The 24,285-nt window shown below is 37.7% G+C and overlaps 4 protein-coding genes across 8 annotated transcripts; 2 read left to right on the top strand and 2 right to left on the bottom strand.

Annotated features, from left to right (window-relative positions):
* Nucleotides 1-1,024: 1,024 nt before the first annotated feature.
* On the top strand, nt 1,025-3,696 carry chp2 (calcineurin-like EF-hand protein 2). The gene is made up of 7 exons (XM_079481160.1): nt 1,025-1,259; nt 1,672-1,744; nt 1,847-1,927; nt 2,048-2,172; nt 2,470-2,531; nt 2,623-2,745; nt 2,881-3,696. The coding sequence occupies exons 1-7, from the start codon at nt 1,193-1,195 to the stop codon at nt 2,932-2,934; spliced, it is 585 nt and encodes a 194-aa protein (XP_079337286.1). The 5' UTR covers nt 1,025-1,192; the 3' UTR covers nt 2,935-3,696.
* Nucleotides 3,689-7,289, bottom strand: cox7a1 (cytochrome c oxidase subunit 7A1). The gene is made up of 4 exons (XM_079481161.1): nt 7,191-7,289; nt 5,490-5,576; nt 3,929-4,013; nt 3,689-3,829 (listed from the first exon to the last, which is right to left on the bottom strand). The coding sequence occupies exons 1-4, from the start codon at nt 7,203-7,205 to the stop codon at nt 3,768-3,770; spliced, it is 249 nt and encodes an 82-aa protein (XP_079337287.1). The 5' UTR covers nt 7,206-7,289; the 3' UTR covers nt 3,689-3,767.
* Nucleotides 7,290-8,437: 1,148 nt separating this feature from the next.
* rnaset2l (ribonuclease T2, like) lies at nt 8,438-12,232 on the top strand. The gene is made up of 10 exons (XM_079481579.1): nt 8,438-8,548; nt 8,721-8,814; nt 9,061-9,118; nt 9,328-9,395; nt 9,864-9,921; nt 10,003-10,070; nt 11,393-11,506; nt 11,589-11,637; nt 11,732-11,806; nt 11,878-12,232. Exons 1-10 carry the CDS (start codon nt 8,539-8,541, stop codon nt 12,067-12,069), a joined length of 786 nt encoding a protein of 261 aa, XP_079337705.1. The 5' UTR covers nt 8,438-8,538; the 3' UTR covers nt 12,070-12,232.
* Nucleotides 12,139-23,803, bottom strand: supt5h (SPT5 homolog, DSIF elongation factor subunit). Of its 5 annotated transcripts, none has more exons than XM_079481574.1 (30): nt 23,686-23,795; nt 23,031-23,153; nt 21,954-22,107; nt 21,796-21,861; nt 20,833-20,847; nt 20,153-20,222; nt 19,988-20,056; nt 19,755-19,820; nt 19,630-19,660; nt 19,469-19,537; nt 19,121-19,372; nt 18,928-19,017; nt 18,756-18,826; nt 18,565-18,670; nt 18,386-18,479; nt 18,175-18,311; nt 17,926-18,081; nt 17,700-17,846; nt 17,462-17,608; nt 16,833-16,958; nt 16,666-16,756; nt 16,426-16,539; nt 16,208-16,310; nt 15,062-15,189; nt 14,468-14,573; nt 14,224-14,382; nt 13,986-14,154; nt 13,531-13,734; nt 13,132-13,227; nt 12,142-12,867 (listed from the first exon to the last, which is right to left on the bottom strand). In XM_079481574.1, exons 2-30 carry the CDS (start codon nt 23,109-23,111, stop codon nt 12,727-12,729), a joined length of 3,258 nt encoding a protein of 1,085 aa, XP_079337700.1. In that variant the 5' UTR covers nt 23,112-23,153; nt 23,686-23,795; the 3' UTR covers nt 12,142-12,726. The 5 variants fall into 5 exon arrangements, with proteins under 5 accessions (XP_079337703.1, XP_079337700.1, XP_079337702.1 ...); XM_079481576.1 differs by having other exon boundaries at nt 20,833-20,844; XM_079481575.1 differs by having other exon boundaries at nt 23,031-23,249; nt 23,686-23,763.
* Nucleotides 23,804-24,285: the final 482 nt, after the last annotated feature.

Here is a 24,285-nt window from a genome sequence, read left to right as displayed (position 1 = left end):
CATACAAGCCTCCCCATACAACCTAATTTACAAACACTCTACTTGGCAATTAACCAACCTTTATGTAGAACACAAAGTGTTCAGAGAATGATCAACCCTTGACCCCAGGTTCTTTTGCATTTGAACTGTTTTTAAGGCCTGGATCTTTCTCATGCATATTTGTCCTTGACACGAAAGAATGCAAAAGCAGACAAGAAAGTCCCCACATCTCCATGTAATGTCATATTCCAAGCATAGACTGGTCAGTTGACATAACTCTCCCCAACCCGTGGACTCGTGCACTGATGTAGTAACAGGATTCCCCTGTTAGTAATTTTAACTCGTTCTCAAATGCAAATAGAAGGCAAAATGAATAAGAATTGTTAGGTGTTGGGAACAGTTCACAAATTCCCAGGACACAAACACAGGGAAATAAAAAATGAAAGCTCAAAGAATTGGTGTACACTTGCCATCTCTCGAGTATATATTTTGTATTTGGATGTATACTTTTTTTTTAGAAACAATGCAATGTGAAGTTTAATAGCTAGTTTTATTATTTCTGATTTATTTCTGAGTTGAATTCTAGTTTTCATAACCAACAGACAAACAATGGACTTTTATATGTCATGTGAAAGAGTATGGCGCTATCTAGTGTACAACATAACACAAACATTACCACATGGATTATATTGTCACAAAGGAGTTTGTTCATTTACTTTTATTGTATGTCTTGCATCTTAAACAATTCAGAGATTTTTTTAATGTGTGATAATATAAATTCTAAAATGAGTTATCGCATTGCCTAGCCATCTAAACAAGCAAACGATGCTTAATATGCATGAATAAAATGTCAAATGTCACAAGTTACAATGTCCAAACAAGTTCTTACACTGACAAGTTTTAGAGTTTTAATACAAGCGTTCAACTTCATCCATGATGTCATGCGGCACCCGCGCAGACAAATCGGTATTCGACGTCAAAGCATCGCGAGAGCGCATCAAAAGCCCGCGATTCGAAAAGCTCTTGCAGTGCTATGATGTCACATACAGATGAGTCTACGCAGCGCTCATGAAGTTGTTAATCTGTTATTCTGAACAGGCAGATTCACCAGCCGCCCATGCTGATCGAGCACAAACACACCCGTCCCGTTAACTTTTATGCACATTTTGCACATTTAATGGTGTCGAGATCGGGATAAAGGAAACTATATAACATGGGTTCGACGAACTCCACCCTGATAAAAATACCAAACGTCGAAGAGTTGATGCAAGAAACTGGTTGTAAGTAACACGACAACAACAGTTGTTTTTGCTACATTATTCGTTCGTTAATTTAGTTGTAGTCATTTGATGAGTACGGCTGTATCTTTAGTTTTAGTTTATTTTGTAAATTCGGGTCACGTCAGGTTTTATACTAGATTGACAATGGCAGGTGCTGTTTTGCTTATTAGTGTTTAGTGTCCACTGTTTACATACAATTTATCTAAAGATAAATACTAAAATCTGATTTAGGAAATATCGCAAATAAGAAAATGGAATAAATGGATTTACTTGCCTGGTTTACAAAGAAATGTACACGTAATTTAGATTAATATATTGGTCCATTGCATACTGATGATGTCATTTCATGTATGTTGAGTTCTACTGCCTGTAATGCACCTTTTTTAAAAGATGATGTACATATTTCTTCCAGTCTCAACTGCACACATTATACGTTTGCATGACCGCTTCAAAGAGCTAGATAAAGACAAAAGAGGTTACCTCTGGTGAGATGTTTACTCCAACACTTTGGCTCACGTCCTGTAAAATGTCAATTGCAGTTCTAGATGCAACATATTTTGTTTGTTGTTTTGTTGTGTTTTACACAGTCCTCAGGATTTTGGAGCAATAAAAGGACTGGCAATAAACCCAATAGGAGACAGAATAATAGGTGCTTTCTTTTCACCTGGGTGAGTGAATCTGGGCATTTTGTAACCCTTTCTTACACAGTGCACGGTACATTTCTACATCATAATGTAATTAAAATCAATGTTGTGTATTGTATAGTTATGTATTGATGTCTCCCTCAGGAGGGAAACAGTGGACTTCTACACTTTCGTGAGAATCCTGGCTCATTTCCGACCTGCTGACAACAGCCGACCCAAAGAATCCAGTTCTCCTGAACCCATCAATAGCAGGACCAACAAACTCAAATGTATGTAATGTAAGTTCTATATACAAGTGCCATAAGCTGGTCATTGTCTAAGACCACACAAAGAGATTCGTATCACCCTAAATGTGTTTATTTTGCAATAACGACCAACTGACCGAACGTTATCTGCTTATTATTTAACCATGTGGCTTATAAATAAATCAGTCGTTATTAAATATTGTATTCAATTTATTTTTGAGAAGAAAGAGTTGATACCATCACTGTACCATAATACCAGGAGAGGACCTTTAGGAAGCATTAGAGTAACTTTCATTTAATCTCTCAACTGTATTCTTACAGTTGTTTTTCAGTTGTATGACCAGGATGAGGATGGCAAGATATCCAGAATTGACCTTTTAAAGGTCAGTGGCCTCCAGAATCATCATTATAACTCGTTTGGTCCATTTGCTTCTCATCAACTGAATATGACTGACAGCTGAGTCTCATTGACAGGTTCTTCGGGACATGTTGGAGATGCAGGTGACAGAAGAGCAACTGGACAGCATAGTAGACCGCACTATACAGGAAGCAGATCTAGACGGAGATGATGCCATATCGTTTGAGGAGTTTCGCAAGGTATCAGTTTTCTATGACTGCGATGTTTGATAACACCACAGCACTTTATATACGCCTGTTTTATTATTAGTGAAGCATTACAGCCAGTTATTATGTTTCAACGTGTTTTCATTTTTTCAAATCAATTTGTTTTAGTCTTTGGAGAAGGTCAACATTGACCACAAGATGAGCATTCGCTTCTTGCGTTAAAACATCACAGGAAGGTTACTATGCCGACCTCACATACATCACAAAAATCTGTTTCATCTCCTCATCTGAAGAAATGCAGGGAAGATCCTCGCATGACAATGTGGCGGATACAGCGATTGCTTCATATTTGAATGCACTGCTAATCTCTACATGGCATAGTATTTGCAACTACATTCTGACAAATGTATAAAGTGTTTTATTCTGCATCTAAACAGTGTTTATATAACATAATTCGGACTGATACATTTATGTAGCGTCTAAATATATTCTAATTCTAACAGTTTGTTGCTGCAGGGAAAAGAGAGTGATGTTAAGTGAAATGTGTTCATAATGGCCAGCGTTGGTATTGTATGTACAGGTCATCTTATCGTAAGGGGAGATTTCATGCTTGATTTTAATGTTTTGAAGGTTTTTCAATGCTGGCATGGTTTATATAATTTTGACTATAAGCTTCATATGAAAGGCTACCTCACAGTACTACACCTGTGTCTTCTCTAAAAACAGCCTCTAAAGACTGCTCAAAGACTTTTTGTATTAAAGTTTTACTGACTTACAAAGATGAATTAAAATGTTACCTGATTCATAACTGTTTTGTATAAACAACTCCTTCCCAAACTCAGTCTCATAAGCATTGATTGTTTTTATAACTAAATTCACAGGACAGCTACGCAACATTTCACTTTGACCAAAAGGTGGCGCCACTCAAATGGTTTTATTGTGAAAGCTTTACTTAAAGAAGTCCAGGAAATTATTTACTGTATTGGTTTTTTTTATTACGGTATTTGGAATAGATTTGTACAGTTAAACACAGCATTTAAGTTCTTCATCAATCCTCATTGGGCTTTACTCTTGGGCATACAGGCCAACAGCAGCCAGTACAAGGAAAAGCCAGTACCTAAACAGAATCCCAAAAACAGAGACTTGTACATATGTACTGTAATATTATTTGTAAACCTAAAAAATGAACATTATTAAGCTGAGGTTTTTATAGTACCTGCAACTGTTATGGTCATGGTTAAACGATAGAGAAGGACATCTGTAGTGCCTCCTTTAATGTGGACAGGCAGACCATTATCCTCCTGTATAAAAGTACAGAAATTGAATAAGGAATAAATGGCAACGTAAAGACGTTTAAATAAGAAGATAACATACTGTGAGTCACCCATAACTCCAGATCAAATAACACTTATCTGTAAGTATTTGTCTCTGTTTGTTCGTTTTAGATAATACATCTGCATTATTACATGCGGACCTTCAAATATAGTGTTTCTTTTAGAATGATGACATGTTTATGAAAGATGAACAGGCTGTTAAAACTGAATAAAGATGTTCAAGAAAGTGTGCAGTAGAAATGATAACGGCAATAAATTCTGATTTCAGATCTTTAATGAACATTTTATGTGTTTTCCTGTATTATAGCTTAAACCTGTAAATGTATAAAGAAAAGAGCAGCCAAACCTAAAGCAGACTGTTTGTTTCTATTCTTGATTAACTTAAACTGTAGTTGACAATATAGGTACATTTTAATATAGCCTACTATTTTATATGATTTATATGTACAGTTCAAAAAGTGAGTAAAGCTCAAAATACTTATAGTAACTTTAATTTCAATACACAAATGCATTGGGAACACTGTACATTCTATTTTAAATCAAAACACGAAGAATTATTATTACTCTACAGAAAGTGAAGAAAAAGGAATGTAAGGCTGTTCAAAAAAACAGTGTCTGCATTTTTCTTTACAAAGTCAAACATTTACTGTACAAATTGAAAAATGCTTGAAGATTTTGCATTCTTGTGAATCACTTAACTCTGAATTCCAGGCCAGCACCAATGCACTACTGACCACAACTCCTAGTGGTTCCACATTTCTTGATTTTGCCTCAGAAACAGCGTTTCTAATGTCACCCCACAAGTTTTCCATTGGATTAAGATCTGGAGATTGGGCTGGCAACTCCATAACGTTAATCGTGTTGGTCTGGAACCAAGATGCTGCTCGCTTACTGTTGTGTTTGGGGTCATTGAACACCCATTTCAAAGGCATTTCCTCTTCGGCATAAGGCAACATGACCTCTTTGAGTATTTTAGTGTACTCAAACTGATCCATGATACCCGAAAATCGATAAATAGGCCCAAAACCATAGTATGAGAAACATCCCCATATCATGATGTTTCCGCCACTATGCTTGACTGTCTTCATTGTGTACTGTGGCTTGAGTTCAGTGTTTGGGGGGTCGTCTGACAAACCGTCTGCGTCCCCAGACCCAAAAAAGAGCAATCTTGCTTTCATCAGTCAACAAAATATTGAGTTATTTCTCTTTAGGCAAGTCAATGTGTTCTTTGGCAAATTGTAACCACTAACCACTTAATTAATGCATTTAAGGGTTTGCAAATATTTTTTTATTTTAGTACACTAACCACAACTTATTGGCTAAGCACAGTTTCATAGCCACACAGCTTTCAGAGCCACCCTATTTATTACCCGTGTACATGTCAGTTAATGGACTCTTTATCTAAATGTATCAATATTTTATATACAAGTAAATCCATCTTACCAGGAAAACCTTCTGTCTTTCTGGCACTTTATTTTTCAATTGTCTTGCAGTTGTGCTGAAGGCCCGTGAGGCCAGCCGAGGAAGAGACTGTCGGAGTATAAAAAAAGAGACATTTTATATTTCAAGTTTAGGACACACATTCATGAAGCTGAAATAAAAGTGTCCTGTGGTAAATCGCTTTCCTGCTCATTCTCCTTCACAACTCCTTCCTGTTGGAACATTCTTCCTAACTCTCGAAACCTTAAAAAATGACTTAAAACCCCTCTCTTCTGTGAATACTTGACAGACAAATGAAAACAAATTTTAATGTACACTAGCCCTCTCTCTTTCTCTCAACAGGTAGTGGTCTAGATTTTGTTGAAACTATTAACTTTGTATTAGCACCTATTGTACTATTGCTCCTGTATGTCATATCGCTTTTTAATCCCTGAACTCTTCGTAAAACACTTTGGATAAAAGCGTCTGCTAAATGACTAAATTGAAATGTAAAAACAAAGAGATGATTTGTATAAATAAATATTTGCTCTGTTAATATAGAGTAGTACAAAAAATCCTCGAAAGCTTTCAGGACGTTAGTGATTCATTGTTTTATGTCTTAAAAAAACAGTTCATCCAAAAATGAAAATTCTGCCACCATTTACTCACCCTTAAGTTGTTCTAAATCTGTATCAAGGAAAAGCTACTAAATAAATGTATTTGTTTTGTTGAAAACAAAAGAAGATATTTTGAAGATCAAACAGTTCTGAGGTGCCATGGAAGCCAATGGTGGCCAAGAACTGAACATTCTTCCAAAAATCTTTCTCTGTGTTCATCAGAACAAAGAAATATATACAGATTTGGAACAACTCGAGGGTGAGTATACCCTCTTCTATTTTTGGGTGAACTGTCCCTTTAAAAAATATTTGCTTTACTTGCTAAAAAAACATAATTTATGAAAGCTACATACAGATTCCCTTTGCAAAAACAGTTTGACCTGAAGCGACAAATGTCAACAATGTTTTATGGTTCCCAAGGTCACCTGCATGGGGCTTATCTGATTTGGCACATTGCTATTTACCAGCACCCGGAACAAACCAATCAGAGCACAAAACGTAGAAGTGGTTTGGGTAAAACAAGATCCCACCCCTTCAGTACTTAAGCGTGTCAATTGTATGTGTTTGTCTGCATGCTATATGCGTGACTGTGACTTTTTACTCTTTAGACGAAAAGAAAACATTGTTCGTCAGTTTTAAACAAGTTTGATTAAAGAAAAAACAGGCAGTACGTTGACACAAACTTGATCCCAAGCTTAAATTGAGTTTAATAAACGATTCAGTTTTGAAAAAAAGATTTGTAAAATTGTCATATATAATCTTGTAATAAAAAGTCAAACACACTTTATTTGACTGGTAAAGCAAGAGCCACAATATCAGATGACCACTGAATGACTGAGTCTTTTCTCTTTAGAGGTCATTCATGCTACAAGCCTTTAAAGAAATACTGCTGTTTCCAACTCAACACATCCGAATATGTGTCGTTCAAAACCAAGACGGTCATCTCATGACCAGGTTTGTAAAGCAATGCATGCAGTATAATGGTCAGACTATCGTTCAGTTAACTAGTTCATGTTTCAAAAGTATTTTGGAAGTGGATTCTGTCTGCTCTTTGCTCGACACCTGTTGCTGACGATGTGAGAATACAGAAGTACAGTTGTATATTTACCAGTAAATGCCTCATGTTCGACGCTGCTGTCTGTGAAGGCTGTTGATACTTGTCTATTCTGTGCCTTTACAAGGACGGACGCTCATTGCCAAGCTTTTGAACTGGAGCCAAGCAGGCGGGCAAAGGCAACCCTGGAGGCAGTTAAGCAATAAGCCGATTCAAAGATTTAAACAATTTATGAATCAGTGTATAGCAACATTTTACCCAAATAGGAAATTATGACAAATTTGCGCATTAAACCATCCCGCCTTTTAAAAGAAAAAAAGTATTTTATTACACAGTACAAATTTAACAATTTGAATTAGTAATATTTAAACACATTAATAATATTGTTAAAAAATATTCAATTAGAAATTGTTCTAAACAAAATTTTAGGGCAGTAGGGATTTTGTGTTTTTTTATTGTTTGCAATAGTTTTACAGTAACACAGCCATTACTTTTCCACTCTTTTGGATGAGTTTAGCCTTCTGTATATATTCAAAATTGGAAAAATAACCGTTTAAATGACCTAAAATCAGTAAGCTGCAGAAAAGTGTTTATTCTCTTTATACATTCAGGGACTGGACCAACGGACTATAAGTTTAGTTTTTTTGCTGCCTAGTCTCGGCTGGTGGGCAAGTGTATAGGGATACGGTGGTCCACTTCAAAAGAAAGAAAGAATGACAGACTATTTAAGCCAAAGTAGGGGTTAACTGAATCTTATTTCACCATTTGATTTTGTCTATTTAACTAGCATTTTGACAAAGAATCTGAATAATGTAGAATTGAAACACTGCTTCTTCACTGTATGAATTAAATAAACAGACTGACGTTAAATAAATATATCCTAATGTTTACTTTCATTTTAGACACAACGGACTGTTTCTGTCAACATTTTTCACAGAATAGCAAAATTCGACGGGTAGCATAAATTGACAGAACCCCTGGGGCATGTTGAAGCTCAACTTGAAACGGTGTGCAACGGGGTTCGAGAGAAGTTTTCTCTTGTTTAGTGGGTGTGTCAAGAATATTAGATATATTAGAAGAGATGTATATCAGAAGAGATGTATTTTGCACTATTCAACACGTATTTATACCGATTTCATCATGCTCTGAAAATTCTTCAAAAATAACACAAAGAATGTCCTTCTCAGCTGCCATAGTTCAACCGCACCACCTTTCCGTTTGAAAAACGTTTTGTCATTCTGTTCTGGTTTAAGGGACATGTCTGAAAATATTGTTGTTTCACTTCTTTGACTGAAGTCTGAAGATAGACCTTCACCTGACTGCGGTTTATTTCATTTCTGCATTTCACAAGGGAAAACTGAACTGACATTCTGTGTGAAGCTTTCTATACGGCAAGATCAACATGATCTGTTGTAAGTACTATCTAATATTTACAGTGGCTGCCAACATAGCATGATAACAGTGTATATTTTTTAAATAGAAAACAAAAATGTCATACAAAACTCGTTTTTAAGTTTGATCAATTGTGTTACCACATTCAATTTTTGTAAGAAAGGAGTGGATTTATCAAGTGTCTTATTGCAGACAAAGGTATCGTCTGGGCATTCACGGCTGTTCTGTTTTCTGGTTGGGTCTTCACGTATGATGGAGGCCAATGTTCTGAAAAGGCGTCAAAGCAGTAAGTAGTTCTTAATAGTTCAAACAAACATTTTATAGGAAACAGAGTGCGGTATATTTGCAATTTATCTATCATATAATGCAATGAACAAATAAATGTTTAATAATAAAATTTGTATGTGGAACTGCTTTACTTTGATATCCAAACGTGTAATCAGTACCAACACTTGAAAAAGTAAGAACGAGAGTAAGTAATAAAACACAACTTCTTTATTTTATTTGCATATTTTCATATTTCTGTTTTCAGCTCATGTAACTGGACCTGTATGCTTCTCACTCTCCAATGGCCTGGAAGTTTCTGCATAGTATGTCTTTATAGTTTGTTTTTTAAAACTGTGCTTGTTATGTTAATACAAGATGTGTAGCTTGTTGATATCTGTGAAAAATAAATTTTACCATTGTAATCTGTGGTATTTTAGGTGCAATTTTATGTAGGCTACTATAAGTGATTTCTGCATGCTAAAAATCTAACATTTTGTAAACATTTATGCTATTATGTTTATGTTCTCCACAGAGCCTTAATAATACAAATATTTGCAAAATACCACAGACTGTTCAAAACTGGACTATCCATGGCTTATGGTAAGAAAAACAATCTGTTTCCTGATGCTCTGAATATTTGAAATCCTCAGTAAAAACCATTTTACCTATGGGGCTTGCAGTATTCGACCAATCAGTTCACACTGGTTAACTGGCCAATCATAGCACACCTCGCATTTCGGAGCGATGAGCTTTGTAAAAGGTCTGTGCAATTCAAAGAGGCGAAAAAACATGCACGGTATGGGAAAAATACAGCATTTTTAACCTTAAATCATATGACTCCTTTAACAAGAGTCGTCTGGCTTCTGGTCCTCTCCTGGTCCTGCTGCCCTCTCTCCTCCCCTCCTCTCCTGCCCTCTGTCACTTCCTGTCCTCTCAAAAAAAGAACTCTCATACACAAACATTTGGAATGAAATTATTTTATTATCGTTTCTGTTTTTAGATTGTGAATATTGAACTTCTATTCATCAGGACCAAAATTTCATTTAAAAATGCAATATTGTCTCGTAGGCCTGAACATACTGGTCACTGCTGTGACTGCTGGCCGATATTTCATTCCCATCTGCAGGTAAGAATATTTCAGTCCGCTGCTGGTTTGATCTCCCTAGAGGCTATAAAATAATAATGAGACCTTTTGTGATGAACTCAGGACATTGAACCTGAACTTTCTCAGCTGTGGCCTTCACTAGTGAAAGCTAAGAACTACTTCATCTTCTGGTAAATATCACCTGTTTGCATACATTTATTATATTATCTTGCAGCCAACAAACATGCATTTACATGAATGCACTAGGTAGGGTAGATTATTATTAAGGAAAGATCGTATCAGAAAGTATATACAGTGGCCCAAAAATAAATGCATAACATCAAATGATGTGGCAGTTGCAAATGCCGCTAGACTGTCTCTTAAAGCCAGCTCTTTTGGGCTGTTTTTGTTATTACTGTTGGCAACTCTGATCTCAAGGTTTGGGTTAACTACAGGTATAGTTCCTTACATAACGTATGAACATGATCAACATAGTTTGACAGCCATAAAGTGCACCAAAACAGGGGCAAAATTTTTTTTTAACAACTGTAATTGGGATTCATATTTTTGGTTTAGGTCACTGTGAGAATATTTGTTGCTTTATAATGTCTAGGCTGTATGCCAAAACAAACGCTGTGCCAGAATAAGTTGCGTTACACGTTTTTTTGGCAGATTTCCAAAAGGGTTTTATGGACATTTTAGCTTGTCTTTCCTGCTTCTACTTCTCGGAAGCAACTAAAAATTGTTCTGATAGACGAATGGCAACAACATTTCACCAGCCTTAACAACTCTCTCTGTGGTGTTTGCATTATTTTGGCCAACCCCTGAACTTTTTAAAAAGCGTTTTGCTTTAAAAGCTTGAGTTTTGTTTAATTTGTACTTATATTTTAATGTTGCATTGTTATGAAAGGTGTAGGCGTTTACGATGACAAAAACACTTCCACAGGGCTGCCAACGTTTGAGTTCAGCTTGGAGTGAGATTTTTCGGCCGGGGTTATGTCGTGGGGAACTGCAGAGGGTATGGGATGGCGGAAAGTTGTAAAAACAACACAAAAACCTTGCATCAGAAGTATTGTGATTGTCATAACATTTCATAGCATCATTTCAATAGTTTTTATCCATTTTAGGCGAACTGTCTCTTTAAATTTTTAGCACAGACCAGAGGTCACATCTTTCTGCCGCATACGTCATTAAGCTTTTTGCCTTAAAGGTCTGAACAGACAGGAAATTATTGGATAGAGACAGGGTAGTGGGACACCTGTAATGCCGAGAAATGCATCCCTGACAGATTTTGCACCCCACCTTCAAACAGTGGTAAGAGTGAGGATTAGGTTGTTAGTGGAGGGATTCGGATTAGGTGTGGGGTTAGAATTAGAATTTAGAATTAATGCAATCGCAAGTACGTTTTTCATTTTTATAGGCAGCATTTGAAACTCTTGCTTTCCCGTTTAAATGGAATTCCACAATCTCTGTGTGTGTATATGGGTCTGGCTCATTTATGTGGTTTTAATAGGAAGGAAGAGTGGATTAAACACGGGACTTGTGCAGGTTGTGATGAAACTATGGGCTCACCGGTTCATTACTTCCAGAGTGCAATAAAGCTTCGGAAACTCTATGACATCGATAGGTGAGTTACCCAGTGGTCAACATTTTCAGAAGAAATCCACTGACATCAGTTTACGGTGAGCTTATTCATTTTGCATTTTCAGTGTCTTAAAAACTTCTGGAATTGAAACATCCTGTGACGTGTCGTATAAAGTGAGTTTATAGTATTGGCTACGAGTCATAATCCCAAATGTGATACATCAAGCAAAACTTCACTAACAGCTCTCTTACTGTATGTTATCGGCAGTATGACGACATAAGTAGTGTCCTGGAACCACTGTTTGGGCGGAATTACGACTTGCAGTGTGTGTCGGACAAGAAGGTAGTTTTTTTTAATAAACCAATATCCAAAAAATTCTAAATTCAAAAGTATAAAACATGTTTATTTTTTAGGGTCGTCAAGTGTGGGTCCAACTGAAGATAAATCTCTTCAGAAACCAAACACTTGGATGCCATAAACGAGTGCAAAAGCAGTTGTTCAATACCAGCGTGTGGCTTCACAGTTCAGGACATCCCTGTCCAAAAAACGAAAGCATCTTTTACTTTCCAATTAACTATGAGCAACCCCATGATCCTTGCAACTAGAGCCATTCCAGACAAGGGGTCAGACGCTTAGGTCAGTCTTAGGTGTGTCTGAATACATATCTTTCTTGTTTTCATCCCTTTTTTAATAAACAAGCTACATTACACCTAAAAAATTCAGCCTTTGGATTTCTTCTCAATATAATCATTAAAACAATCTCAGATCAGATAGGAATGAAGGGCATTTAATTAATTTTTCATACACACCATTTTCATTGACATTAAACGTGTCGTGATGTGAAATACATTTTAGTGGCACAAAGTTTCTCATCCGCTGGCGATCAAACTCCTCAGCGGAGCATTAAAAATCACAAGTGATAAATGTGAATCAACGTGCCAAATATCGGCAGGCAATAAGAGGTATAAATGAACAGCCGTGCAGGCTATTAAACATCATGCAAGCACTCACAATGGATTGATTAAAGAACTCCCAGCTCACATTTTATTTGACACGGAATCAGTTTGCCAAAATGTTTCTACAACACAGGAGAAACAGAAAACAGACCATTCACTAAAAACTGCGTACACTAATAAAAAAAAGACCAGCTACTTCACAATGTAGATGATGAAACTAAAAAAAAAACAACCCTTGGTAAATGATAGTTGAATCTTAGCATCTGCTTTTGAGTATTAAAAGGTGTTCAATATGAGTGTGGTTCTTCAAACTTCCAACTTTCCAAGGAAGCGGAGATTGAGAATCTTCAGCTGCTCGTCCAGCTCCATTCGAACAATGCCGTCTTCTCCGTCGATACTGAGCAGGACTCCTGTGGCTTCCCGGTCTTCTCCCAGAATCACTTTCACCTGAGGAGCACACAATCACATTTATTCATTTAGCAGATGATTTTTTCTGAAGTGAACTACATTAAAGCTGCATCTTTAAAAAACCTGATTAAACATGTTACTTCTATTTTGTGGAAAACACCGCTGAATCAAATGTCCTGTATGTTTTGCATAAGACAGTCAGTCATACGAGACAAGACTTGATAAAGATATCACTCTGCTGTGAACTACCTGAAGCTAAGCACATGCATTCATAACTCCAGCATTAAAAAAAATTAACAGTACCTTATTGTTTTTGGTTGGAGTAACAGGTTCCAAATGTTCACTTGAAATGCTAACCACCTTATCTGTGTCCTGAAGGTAAACCGAGCACATTCCGCCCTGGTTCAAAACAAAACAATTTCTCTTCATGAAAAGGAATTGAATATTTAGTGAAACCAATTAACAAAAAAAAAATCCACATGAGAAATATACACATGAGCATATGTATTCTGCTCTGCTTCGCCACACAAACCTAAATCCAGCCCCGGGCATCTGTACAAGCAGACGCATTAGAGGATTGATTTAGTTACTGAACTTAATGTTGTGTAAACTCTTGTAGAAGGAGTAAACTGGTAATAAACTGCCATAAGTTTGACCTGAAAAACATTTTTCAAACTAAAACTCACACACCAAACTACTTACAGTAACGCTGCGGATGACACCAGTCTGATTCATGATGCCTCCATCCAAGAAGGTGTCTTTAACTCGCACCATGATGTCTGTGGTGACCCAGTCATTGGAAGATTGGTCGATGTTAGATCCAGGGGTGTGAGGGTTGTATCCTCCTGGAGATGGAGCTCCAGGGGTCATTGGACTGTAACCTACCGGGCTGGGGCTCGGACTGGCCTGAATATCATGTGTATTGTTAAAACAATTCCTTATGATTTAATTCAGTTTCTGCTATAACACACCTAAAGCTGTTTAGTAAATGTCTATATTGACATGTTTATATTGACCATGTATTGCTTAATTAAGCTACATTTTGCAATACATAAGTAATGCACAGTATATTAAAATTACTTGCAAATATAAACTTTCACTGCTAAAAAAAGGAAAACCGGTCATCTATGTTTTCCATACAGTTACCAAATGTGTACCTGGTAGGCCATAGGTGATGGGGTGGGGTGGTAACTGGCAGGAGAGTGCGTGTTTTGGTATCCCACAGGACTTGGGGCCACTTGGTGGTAGCTCTGTGGGCTGGGACTGGGCTGGTAAGAACCCTGCGGAGATGGTGCTGCGTACGGGGAGTACTGGTCTGTGTTGTACCTAAGGTGCGGACACGCGTTAAGAAACGATACAGAAAAGATCCACACAAGTATATGAATGATCACTCACATGGCAGGAGTTCCAGGAGTCTGCGGGTTGTACTGGGGGTTAACCTGTGGGGAGGGCACTTCTGGGTAACCAGGAGTCTGAGGGTTGGGGGTCCCACCATAACCCTGAGGAGATGGCGAGGGCTCATCATCATAGCTAAACTCGAAATCATCATCAGCCCTGAAAAACGAAGGCGAAATGTTACCGTGAATGTACATGATATTAATTGACGAAAGGATTGTAAAATTATCTCTCGCCTTCTTACCGTGATGGTGTGTTTGGATTGCTGGGGTCCCATGCACCACTCTGACCTGGTGTCCTACTCCCATCATGCAAAGGAGTCTGAGAGCCATAATGAGGTGTACGGCTTCCTGTAAACGGATCAAGTTCAGTTATTTAAGCTAAACAGAGGTCATAAGAAAAATGTTGTTCATCAAATATTGTAATGGAGTTAATATTTTTGCATTCTTTTTTTAATCAATTTGTTGTTTAACTGTATATAAAACATGCATTTATAATATAATGCGAGCAGTTTCTCAGATCAGACTTCTTAATATCAAAGTCTAAAGGCAAGAAAACTGCTGGTGCTGTCTGTTTACAATGAATTATGTGGCACAAGATTCAGTGCTCTGGTTTGCAAATTGCAATGATTTATAACTCACGCTCAAAACAAGTGGAAAAAAAAGCAACTCCCGGGTAAAGAGATAATCACTATAACTGCAGTATATCACTATTCTGAAAAATGTAATTTGCTGTCCGTGAGAAGTATGCAAACTTTTATAGGTGGGGTTTGAATTTTCAACCATAACAATGTCTGGGACAAGAATTTCCATCCCTAAAATAAATCTGAATTTCTTACCATCGTGGAGGGGCGTCTGACTGCCATACATTGGAGTACGAGAGCCAGTTCCATACATGGGTGTCTGAGAGCCATACATTGGGGTTCGTCCATGGGTGGAAGTCATTCCTCCATGTCGCTTGGCACCTCTGATTAATAGCAAAAAGAAAACAGATATGAAAGCACAAGCAGTTAACTAGTTATAAACTTGTTTTATGAGGCAGTCATGTCAGAAAAGCAAACATGCCTAAATGTATTATCTCAGTGTTACGTGCCATAACACGCAAATATTTGCCAGCACTAAAATTTTCTTGAAAAGTTTTTAGCAGTCCCAACATTGTCCTGTCATTCAGAGTTCACACTAAAGTCATATCATGATCAGTTAAACACACATTACACCACCATAAATAAAAAAGCACAGATAGTGTAGAGCCAGAACTTTCCAATTCTCCTTCTCGCTATTAATCATTTGTACAGATTACACTTTTTTGGTCTTTGTGAGGAAATCTAAGGCATGAAGTAAAACACAGTTAAGCACCTTAAAGGGACAGTTAAGTTTAAAAGTGCTTTCTGATGAACACAGAGAAAGATATTTGGAAGAATGCTTGCAACCAAACAGTTCTTGGCCACCATTGGCTACCATAGTAGGAAAAATGACAATGGTAGTCAAAATATCTTCTTTTGTGTTTTACAGAACAAAGAACTGTATACAGATTTAAAGAAATTTGAGGGTAAGTAAATGACCGAATTTGCATATTTGGGGAAACCGTTCCCAAAACTCTTCCCATTGACATTGTCATTTGTCAAAACGCCTCCATTGCAATTACATTTTTGGGGTTTGTTATAACTATTATACAATGGGGTGCATAACAGATCCAATAATAAGAGAATAATATACATTTTGATCAACCTCCTGAATCTGATCTTGATAAAAAACCTTTTTAAACATACTTACTTTCAAGTGTTGATAAAAAAAATTATATTATGTTCTAAAGCAGAGGCTCTGTTCTATTGGAATCATCAAATATTTTGATGTTTATAAATCAAAATGTTCTCGGGGCTGTGAAAGTTTTGCAATTATGATCAGAAATGCTGGTGGTAAAGGTCCAATAAACAAACGTGCTAGGGAATGTTAAAATTCTACAGAAAGCTGACAAGATAACATACACAGTTGTCAGACGCTGACGGTCCACAGAGATGGTCTGGCATGTTGAATGGAGCTCTACCCTAGCTGTCGATTCTGTGGCATCCTTCACCACTCCAATATAGCCTGTGAAGACAAAAGTAACGGATAAGCTAAAGTTAAACTTTTGCACATCCATTCATGTGATTTTTAATTTATGGGAGTCCACGCATGTGCAAACAAGTCAACCCCTCCAACCTACCTTTGTATGGTCCCTGGGATATACGGACAGTCTGCCCAATCAAATCATTGTCTCGTCGTCCTCTGCCTCGGCCCATGCCGCCACCGCCACCACCACCTCCCCTTTGCTGCTGACCTGCAGAAGAGACCATGATGAGAATCAATTGGTTTGGTCCTTACATGTATACTGAAATTCAATACCTGAAAACTGATAAAAGATCATATACTACCAGACAGACTAAATTGGCAGTCCCTCACTCACCTCCTCCTCCTCCTCCTGGGTGAATTGGACTGCTGATCCGTGGGCTCATGGGAGCAAAGCCTCCCACTGTGAAATTGGTCACATCTCTTGGCTTTGGGAAAACGATGGGTACATTTGAAGATCAAGAAGTTGTAACAATAAGCTTTGGCACCAGATGTTGAACTCACCTTTGAGCCTCCAGCCAGAACGAGGTGGCGTGTCTTACAAACAAACATGCCTCCATTCTCAACCAGTTTCTTACAGTGCAGAAAAGCAAAGCCTCTGAAGAGATGGCGGATTTCACCTTCACGGCCCTAACAAACAGAGAACACATTAGCAGATTGGTTTAAGCCAATACAATCCTGTTATAAGAATAGCTCACCCAAAATGAAAATTCTGTCATCATTTACTCACCCTTGAGATGTTCCAAATCTGTATAAATGTCTTTGTTCTGATGAACACAGAGAAAGATATTTGAAAGAATACTTGTAACCAAACAGTTCTTGGCCACCATAGTATGTAAAATGTCTTTATAAATTTCTTTGTTCTGTTGAACACAGAAGATTATGTTTTGAAGAATATAGGAAAGCAAACCGTTCTGGGACACTTTTGACTACCGTTGTCATTTTTCCTACTATGGTAGTCAATGGTGGCTGAGAACTGTTAGCTTACAAGCATTCTTCCAAACATCTTTCTCTGTGTTCATCATTTTTACAGATTTGAGCATCTCGAGGGTGAGTAAATGAAGCCAGAATTTTCATTTTTGGGTCAACTGTACCTTTAACACATCACAACCAATGAATAATGACTTATTTACCGAGTGTGGCCCATCGATGACTTTGACAATATCCTTAACGTGAATGTTGTTTTGCTCCGAGTCGAGAGCGACGGCGAAGCGGTTGTCCTTCCGCCTGTTTACAGCCTGATGCCGCACTGTTAAAACCTTACCGTGCATGTTAAGAACCTACAAACAAAAAAGCTAAAAGTCTAGTAAAAGTGTACAAACGCTTAGGAAAAACTCCAAAGTATCTCACTACTTTTCATTGAGACTGTACCTGGAAGGTCTCTCTCTCTAGCCTGACAATGACTCCCACAGTTTGAGGGTCTAACTGTACCAGCTCTCCCCACTCATGCTGCCCACCTGCATCCACACCCGAGGCCGTCTCAGAACACAGCTGCAGGTCCCTGGGCAAGACTTTCAACTGAAGAAAAAAACATGTTTATAGTCAGGGCACCAAAACTTATGCATGATTCAACAGTATCATTTGATAGTTAATGTACCTCATGCATGGTAAGGTCCGAGAAAAGAATTACAAAGTTCTCCTCCACACGGACTATGAGGCCCGTGTCACCTTCAAAACGACCGGCGATTACTTTCACATGGTCGCCCATACGAAAGTACTTTCTTAATTCATGAGCTGGAAACTCGAGAGGATCCTAAAATCAAAACAGAGATGGTGAGATATCGTACAAGACTGTGAAGGTGAAATGGCATAAAAAGACTGATGTACTATGTAAACGTGTGCTCACCTTGAGGTCCTCATGTTTAGGCATGATGGTAATCTTGTTGCCATCCACACTCAAGATTTTTCCCTGAAGGTTGATCAACTCTCCCTCACACACTTCCACGTTATCACCTGACTGGAGGTTGTGTTCACGTTCTTTACCTGGCATCCAAAAACACATATTCAATTTAAAAATCTTTAAAATCTACACTAACTTACAAAACAGCTTGTGGTACCTGTGGTCTCTGTGACTACTTCAAGGTCGATACCCTCTGGTTGGTCCTCAAACTTCTCCAGTTCTGAAAGTGTAGGCTTGACACCTTCTGTGATCTGCAGATAAGATAAAACCAGACAAATGATGTGTTAATAAGAAACAACGAACAAATGGATCTCAATCATTTGTGTGGGTACTTACTACAGCTGACATGGCAAAGCTTTTAAACAAGAACCCTTTGCGGCTATAGCGGTTGCCTTCAAAGATCATAAAGTCACCGTCATGGCTGACCTCACCACCAAGAGACCTATAGAGCAGAGCGGAAACGTGTTGACACAACTGGGTAGATGTATGTTGAGAGGTTACGATATAAGACTCACGATTAACTTTACCTGATCTTATCAGCATCGAAAAGCCTCTGAGATGGTCTTTTAAACTTCTTTCTTTTAGCAAACCAGTCTTTCTATAAAACCAATGAAAAGGACAGGGTCATGTTACCAGATCGGTTATATCTTGCTTGTGCTGTATATTATGATGAGTTGACACAGTAGAGGTGTACCCTACCATGCTCATCCTTGCTTTGATGCGGTCCAAATCAATACGAGGTATCATTTTTAGCGAGATTGTATTCTGACTCGGTTCAACATAGTCCACCTGCCAAAGGAAAAATTATTAAACATGTGACAATGCTTTTAGACAAATCCAAATCTGTGTATGTGTACAAAGGCAAAGAATAAGTCATCGCCGAAATCCCCACCTGGGCAATGTCATCTTTGTAAAGACCTCGTTTGAGACGAACCCAAGACTTGGGTTTAAGATTCGTGACTTCCTTAACCACTTTCAAAACATCTGTCATCTCTTTGATAGGGACCATTTGCTGGTTCCAGAAACCCATGCGCAGATTACCGACCCCCTCGATGGCAGCCTTGACATGAGTCTGTTTGTATGCCTCCACATAGATATAACCCTTGACGTGTTCGGGAGCCACCACAGATTTGATTTGAAGAGGCTGGGGAGAGAGACAGAGCCATTTTAAGGTGAAATTCAATCATGACAGTTATATTGTCTCGAACATTACAAACAGATAACGCAATGGAAAACCTACGGTGTCCGTGCATTGATAAGCAATGAATTTGCGCATAAGGGCGATGGCGGTTGCTCTCTCCTCGCCGATCTAAAAAATTAAATAATACGATTAAACCTTACTCATAAAGCCACATCATAACATCATCAATGAGCCTAGTGTTAGGAATCTTCAGTACTAACCTTACACTTAACAGTCCACAGATTAGGATCCCTGTAAAATATATTTCATTAACATAAGCCCTTTTTATAAAGATTCAATTATTTATGTTTCTTTCTAAAAAACTATAAATGCAACATTTACATACTTGACTCCAGGAAGCAATTGCTGCTGGGTGATGTCATCAGAGAGATCCTCGGAGACGCCATAAATACTGGTGTAAACAAAAGAAGAAACAATTGAACCTTAAAATAAACCTGCCTGTTCTCTGGAAGCACTTTGAGCGGAACATTAACCGCGTACCAACATTCCTTTAAATCTAACATGTGAATATGGCTTTAACACATTCTTTTTCACAGTGTCTGAACTTTGTTTACTTACTGTTCCCCTCCAGATGATTTGGCATATTTTCTCATGTAGTACTCTCCCAGAGCCTCCTCTCGTGAGTCCCTAAAAAGGTTGCAGCGAAAAAAAACAGGTTTTTACCACAATCTTTTATTTGTGAAATTTAAGCACAGGAAAGTTTGTATAGTGTAGCCGTCACACCTCCAGAGATTCTGCAACCTACGGGAACCAGAGATATCTTCATCCAATGCTACGTGGTCAAGGTTGGACACTAACAAACAGAAAAATACAATTGAATCACAAGGATTGAAAAGAACAAATGACATTGTTAAAAAATACAACACTATTCACATAAAGGCTTGAACAAATATATTAATTGAATTCATCTGGAAGAAACTAATCTCATTAGGCTTGACCTGAAAAAATGCCTTTTGGATTAAACAAACGGTTGTGCAGTACTTGGTTCTGTCATAATTTACTCACCCTCTTGTCATTTCAAACTTTATGACTTACTTTCTCATGCAGAACACTAAAGATAATTTAATGAAAGTTGGTACCCGGATAGCACTGGCCCCCATTCACTTCTATTGTATGGACACAAAACCAACGCAAGTAATTGGGTGCCAGTTACCAACATTCTTCAAAATCTCTTATTTTGTGTTCTGTGTAGGAAAGAGTCATACAGGTTTGTCAAGAGGGTGAGTAAATGATGACAGAATTCTGCCCAAACTTATTATAGGAGCTTTCCCACAGCAAAGCCTTACATTGACCGACACCATATTTGTCATTGCAAAATTGCATGCACGTAGACACAGCTACTCCATGCTACTTTTAACCGCCAAGCCCATCTTATCAAAACAGCAGAATGTTAAAGTACTTACCTTCGGCCTCTTCTGCTTGGTGTTGAATTGTGGTGGGAGGAACATGTGCCATTTTACAATTTCATGTACACACAGCAATTGCAGGCAAGGGCACAGACAGGACCAAGAAATACAGAAATAAAAATTACACCTGATGTGCTTTTGACAAGCGACATGTTTCAAAGATGGAGACTACATGATGTTGATGTTGATGTAATGTCACTGTTAGCTGATGCAATACAATGAGCAGTCTTGACTACTACCATTAAACAGATGTAATTTTTTATTTATTTGGTTTTTCGTAAAGGATCATTTTCAGACAAATGACCATATTTGTTAACTTGAGCAGTCACTTTTATACAGTCCCCTTGTTAAATTGCATGCAAGGTATCGCTGAAAACGTATTTTAAAACTCTACACTTTTTTTAATGAAATGTATTTGTCATCCATGCTCCTTGTTCATATTTTAAATTAAGCATTAGCCAAAACAATTTGCTTTAAACATCACAGACACATAATGTTAGAGGGGTGCAGTTTATGGGCATGAGTTTTAACCAAATGTGGAACAATGATCTGAGGATTAATCACTTCATTTAGACAGAAAGAAAAAAAACAGAGAAATCTGGAGTTGGTTTACCGTTAACTGAAGGAGGCATGCACAAGAAATAAAGAATCCACATTAAAGAATACAGTTGCATCAGTTTATAAAACATTTCATTCACCGTTTCTTGTTGCTATTAATTGCCTCCTTTAACTCATAACAATGCATATTTATATACACCACATCCTGACCACAGAGGTTTCATTCCAACTCCCAAAACTTAAATTATAATTATACATTCTTAGTTGTCAAGAATCTGCACTAAAATCAGAAACGCAATTCAATGTCTCTGTGAAAAATCTGATACTTCAACTAAACATTTAATAAGAACTACAGATTAAAAACTATAATTACACAAAAATAGGGTTTTAGCCATTACTCACCTTTTTCTAAGATGTCTTCAGCCCCATCCTCCCAGGTGTCTTCATCTTCATACTCATCATCAACATCTAGTCAATGAGGAAACAAGACAGTTTTTCCAATTATATTGAAGAATGCAAAATAATATCACATTTACTGGTTAAATAGATTTAAGAATTACCGGCTTCATCCAAGATGAAGCCGCCATGTCGAGGCTTTTTCCTAGGCCGATCATCATCCTCTTCCTCTTCTTCGTCATATTCCTCCTCATCCTCCAAGTCTTCTCCTTCCTCTTCTGCCGCCTTATCGCTGCCAGTCACACTCCCCTGCTCATCCTGGAAATAAATTAAATCAAAGTTATTCCTTTCAATTAAAGTCATTCTAAAAGGTAAACTGTAACTGTAAAATGGAATGATTCAGATGCATGTTGTTTTTTTACCGACAAAAATCTAAATACAAAATAAACTGTGATTGGCAGGTGTGTAACAACACCCTGAGCTCAAAATTCCATACAATACACACTAATAGTTTACAAATTCAATAGCATCATGTGATTTTGAATATTAACAAAGTGAAAATGCATTAACATTTTTATTCACATTTATTTTCAAAACATTAACAACCGTCAACCACTTTAACAACATTTTTGTTGTACATTTAACTAGTTACAGGATACACAAGAAATAATAAGTGACGTAGCAGGCAACCAATAGTAGACCACATAAAGTCCATGTGAACCCTGTTTTTACTTCCGTATTTTGACACATTTCTGAGTGAAAAGGAATTTCAAAGGCCATGGCTTGCGAAAATTGATTGGATGTGTAAAAACAGCTGTTGCATTAGCTGCGACTGAATTCGCCCACTTGTTCAGATGTGAGATGTTGACTCAGAATGCGGACAACACTACAAAATGGCAGACACCCAATTTATGGCACTATATAGGAGCGAATTCAGACAGTTTATTGATTTTAGACTTAAACTGGCAGCAGAGTGACAGTCGAAGGGGAGGAGTTAACTGATGCTCCATCTAAGCCATCAAATTTACGAGATGGATAGTCAATTCAGGGCGGAAGTGCATTTTCAGATTTGAACTGAAGATCATAAGGGTACATGAATTTTTAAAAAAGAACCACATTGATAAGCTATTTACTATAAACGCTGCAATTTTTCATGAAAAAATAAGAATTGTCATTTTTTATTTCACTGGGGCTTTAACCTCCTAGTGATTGGTGGCTGATTTTGTATGTCAGTCTCTCACCTCGTTTTCTTCCACTTCTTCAGCCTCGCTGCTCCTCTCACTCTGATTATCAGAGAAATCACTTTCCTCGCTGTCAGACATCTTTCTGTAGTCTTCTGTCTCTTGTTATCCAGACGAGAAAACCTTTTGATAAATCACAACAACACGTACATCCTTGATCTTGTGGAGCCTTCGTTCGTGAACATGAGTTTACATGCTACTGTACTGAAACCATCCGCACTGTTAAGACAGAAGTATCGTATATGACCGAGTTATTCATGTTTATACGCCACAGGAACATCATTCACCAGCTCCACTAAAACAGAACAACGCTTTCTGTTCACTAGGTTTAGCAACACACATGTGTATTAGACCACTGCGGCTAGGTTTTGCGACTTGTTCAAATTAGCATTGCTAGCTTGTTGCTAGTCTATTTAAAAGACGATTAAGAGGCTTTGGGTCATAAACGAACATCATTGTGCGGTTTGCTTGGGTCTTGTATTTAACATCTTACAGTCATGTGCTCTGGCTAATGCTGCTAAATCCACCGGACAAGAAATTAGCAGGAGCTGGCTGACGTGCACGATATTATACGAAAAAAAGTGTTCATCGGGTTCACGCCTTTAATTGATCAAAATACAATAAACACTCTGATTTAATACGCATATCTTCTTACCTTTATGCATCGGTCTTGCCCTGGTTTATTCCGAAAGCAACGGTCGGCTAATGTTTCTTTTCTCAAACTTCCGTAAGCAATAGGTAGCGAGACAACTGCACAGCGCCAACTAGTGAGTAGGAGGACAACTCCGAAGACAAGTTTTTGTTTACAAACATGCTCGTAAGAACGAGAACGACCCTCCCTATGACATTACCCGCAAGTTATTATAGCTGGCAGCAAATCATAGGTTCGTGGCTATATTTCCCACTGGCAGATTAAAAAGGAAAAAATGACCAGAAATATATCAACGCAAGTCCGAAGACTGCACTCATCGAGACAGAGATAAAGGAGCAGAATAAAAGTTTAGAATACTTTTAATGAAGCACTGTCACACAATAAAGAATGGATATCAGCACAATGAGAAAAAATAAGCAAAATCTGCTTTGGCTATTGCAGAAAGAGACAACTCAGTTTAAGTTAAGACTAAGGAACTAAGGACATTTTAAATCATTTTTTGAGTGAAATGTTGCTGAAATAAAAAAATACAATTTGCTATTGAACAGCAGATGATTGACTAAAATGTTATATGTTCATGGACTTTGAGGTAGCTTGTTCAAT

The sequence above is a fragment of the Barbatula barbatula genome, assembly GCF_947034865.1.
Source record: "Barbatula barbatula genome assembly, chromosome: 19".
NCBI lineage: Eukaryota > Metazoa > Chordata > Actinopteri > Cypriniformes > Nemacheilidae > Barbatula > Barbatula barbatula.
The sequence above is the reverse complement of the archived record's forward strand: the minus strand, read 5'-3'. Positions and strand labels throughout refer to the sequence as shown.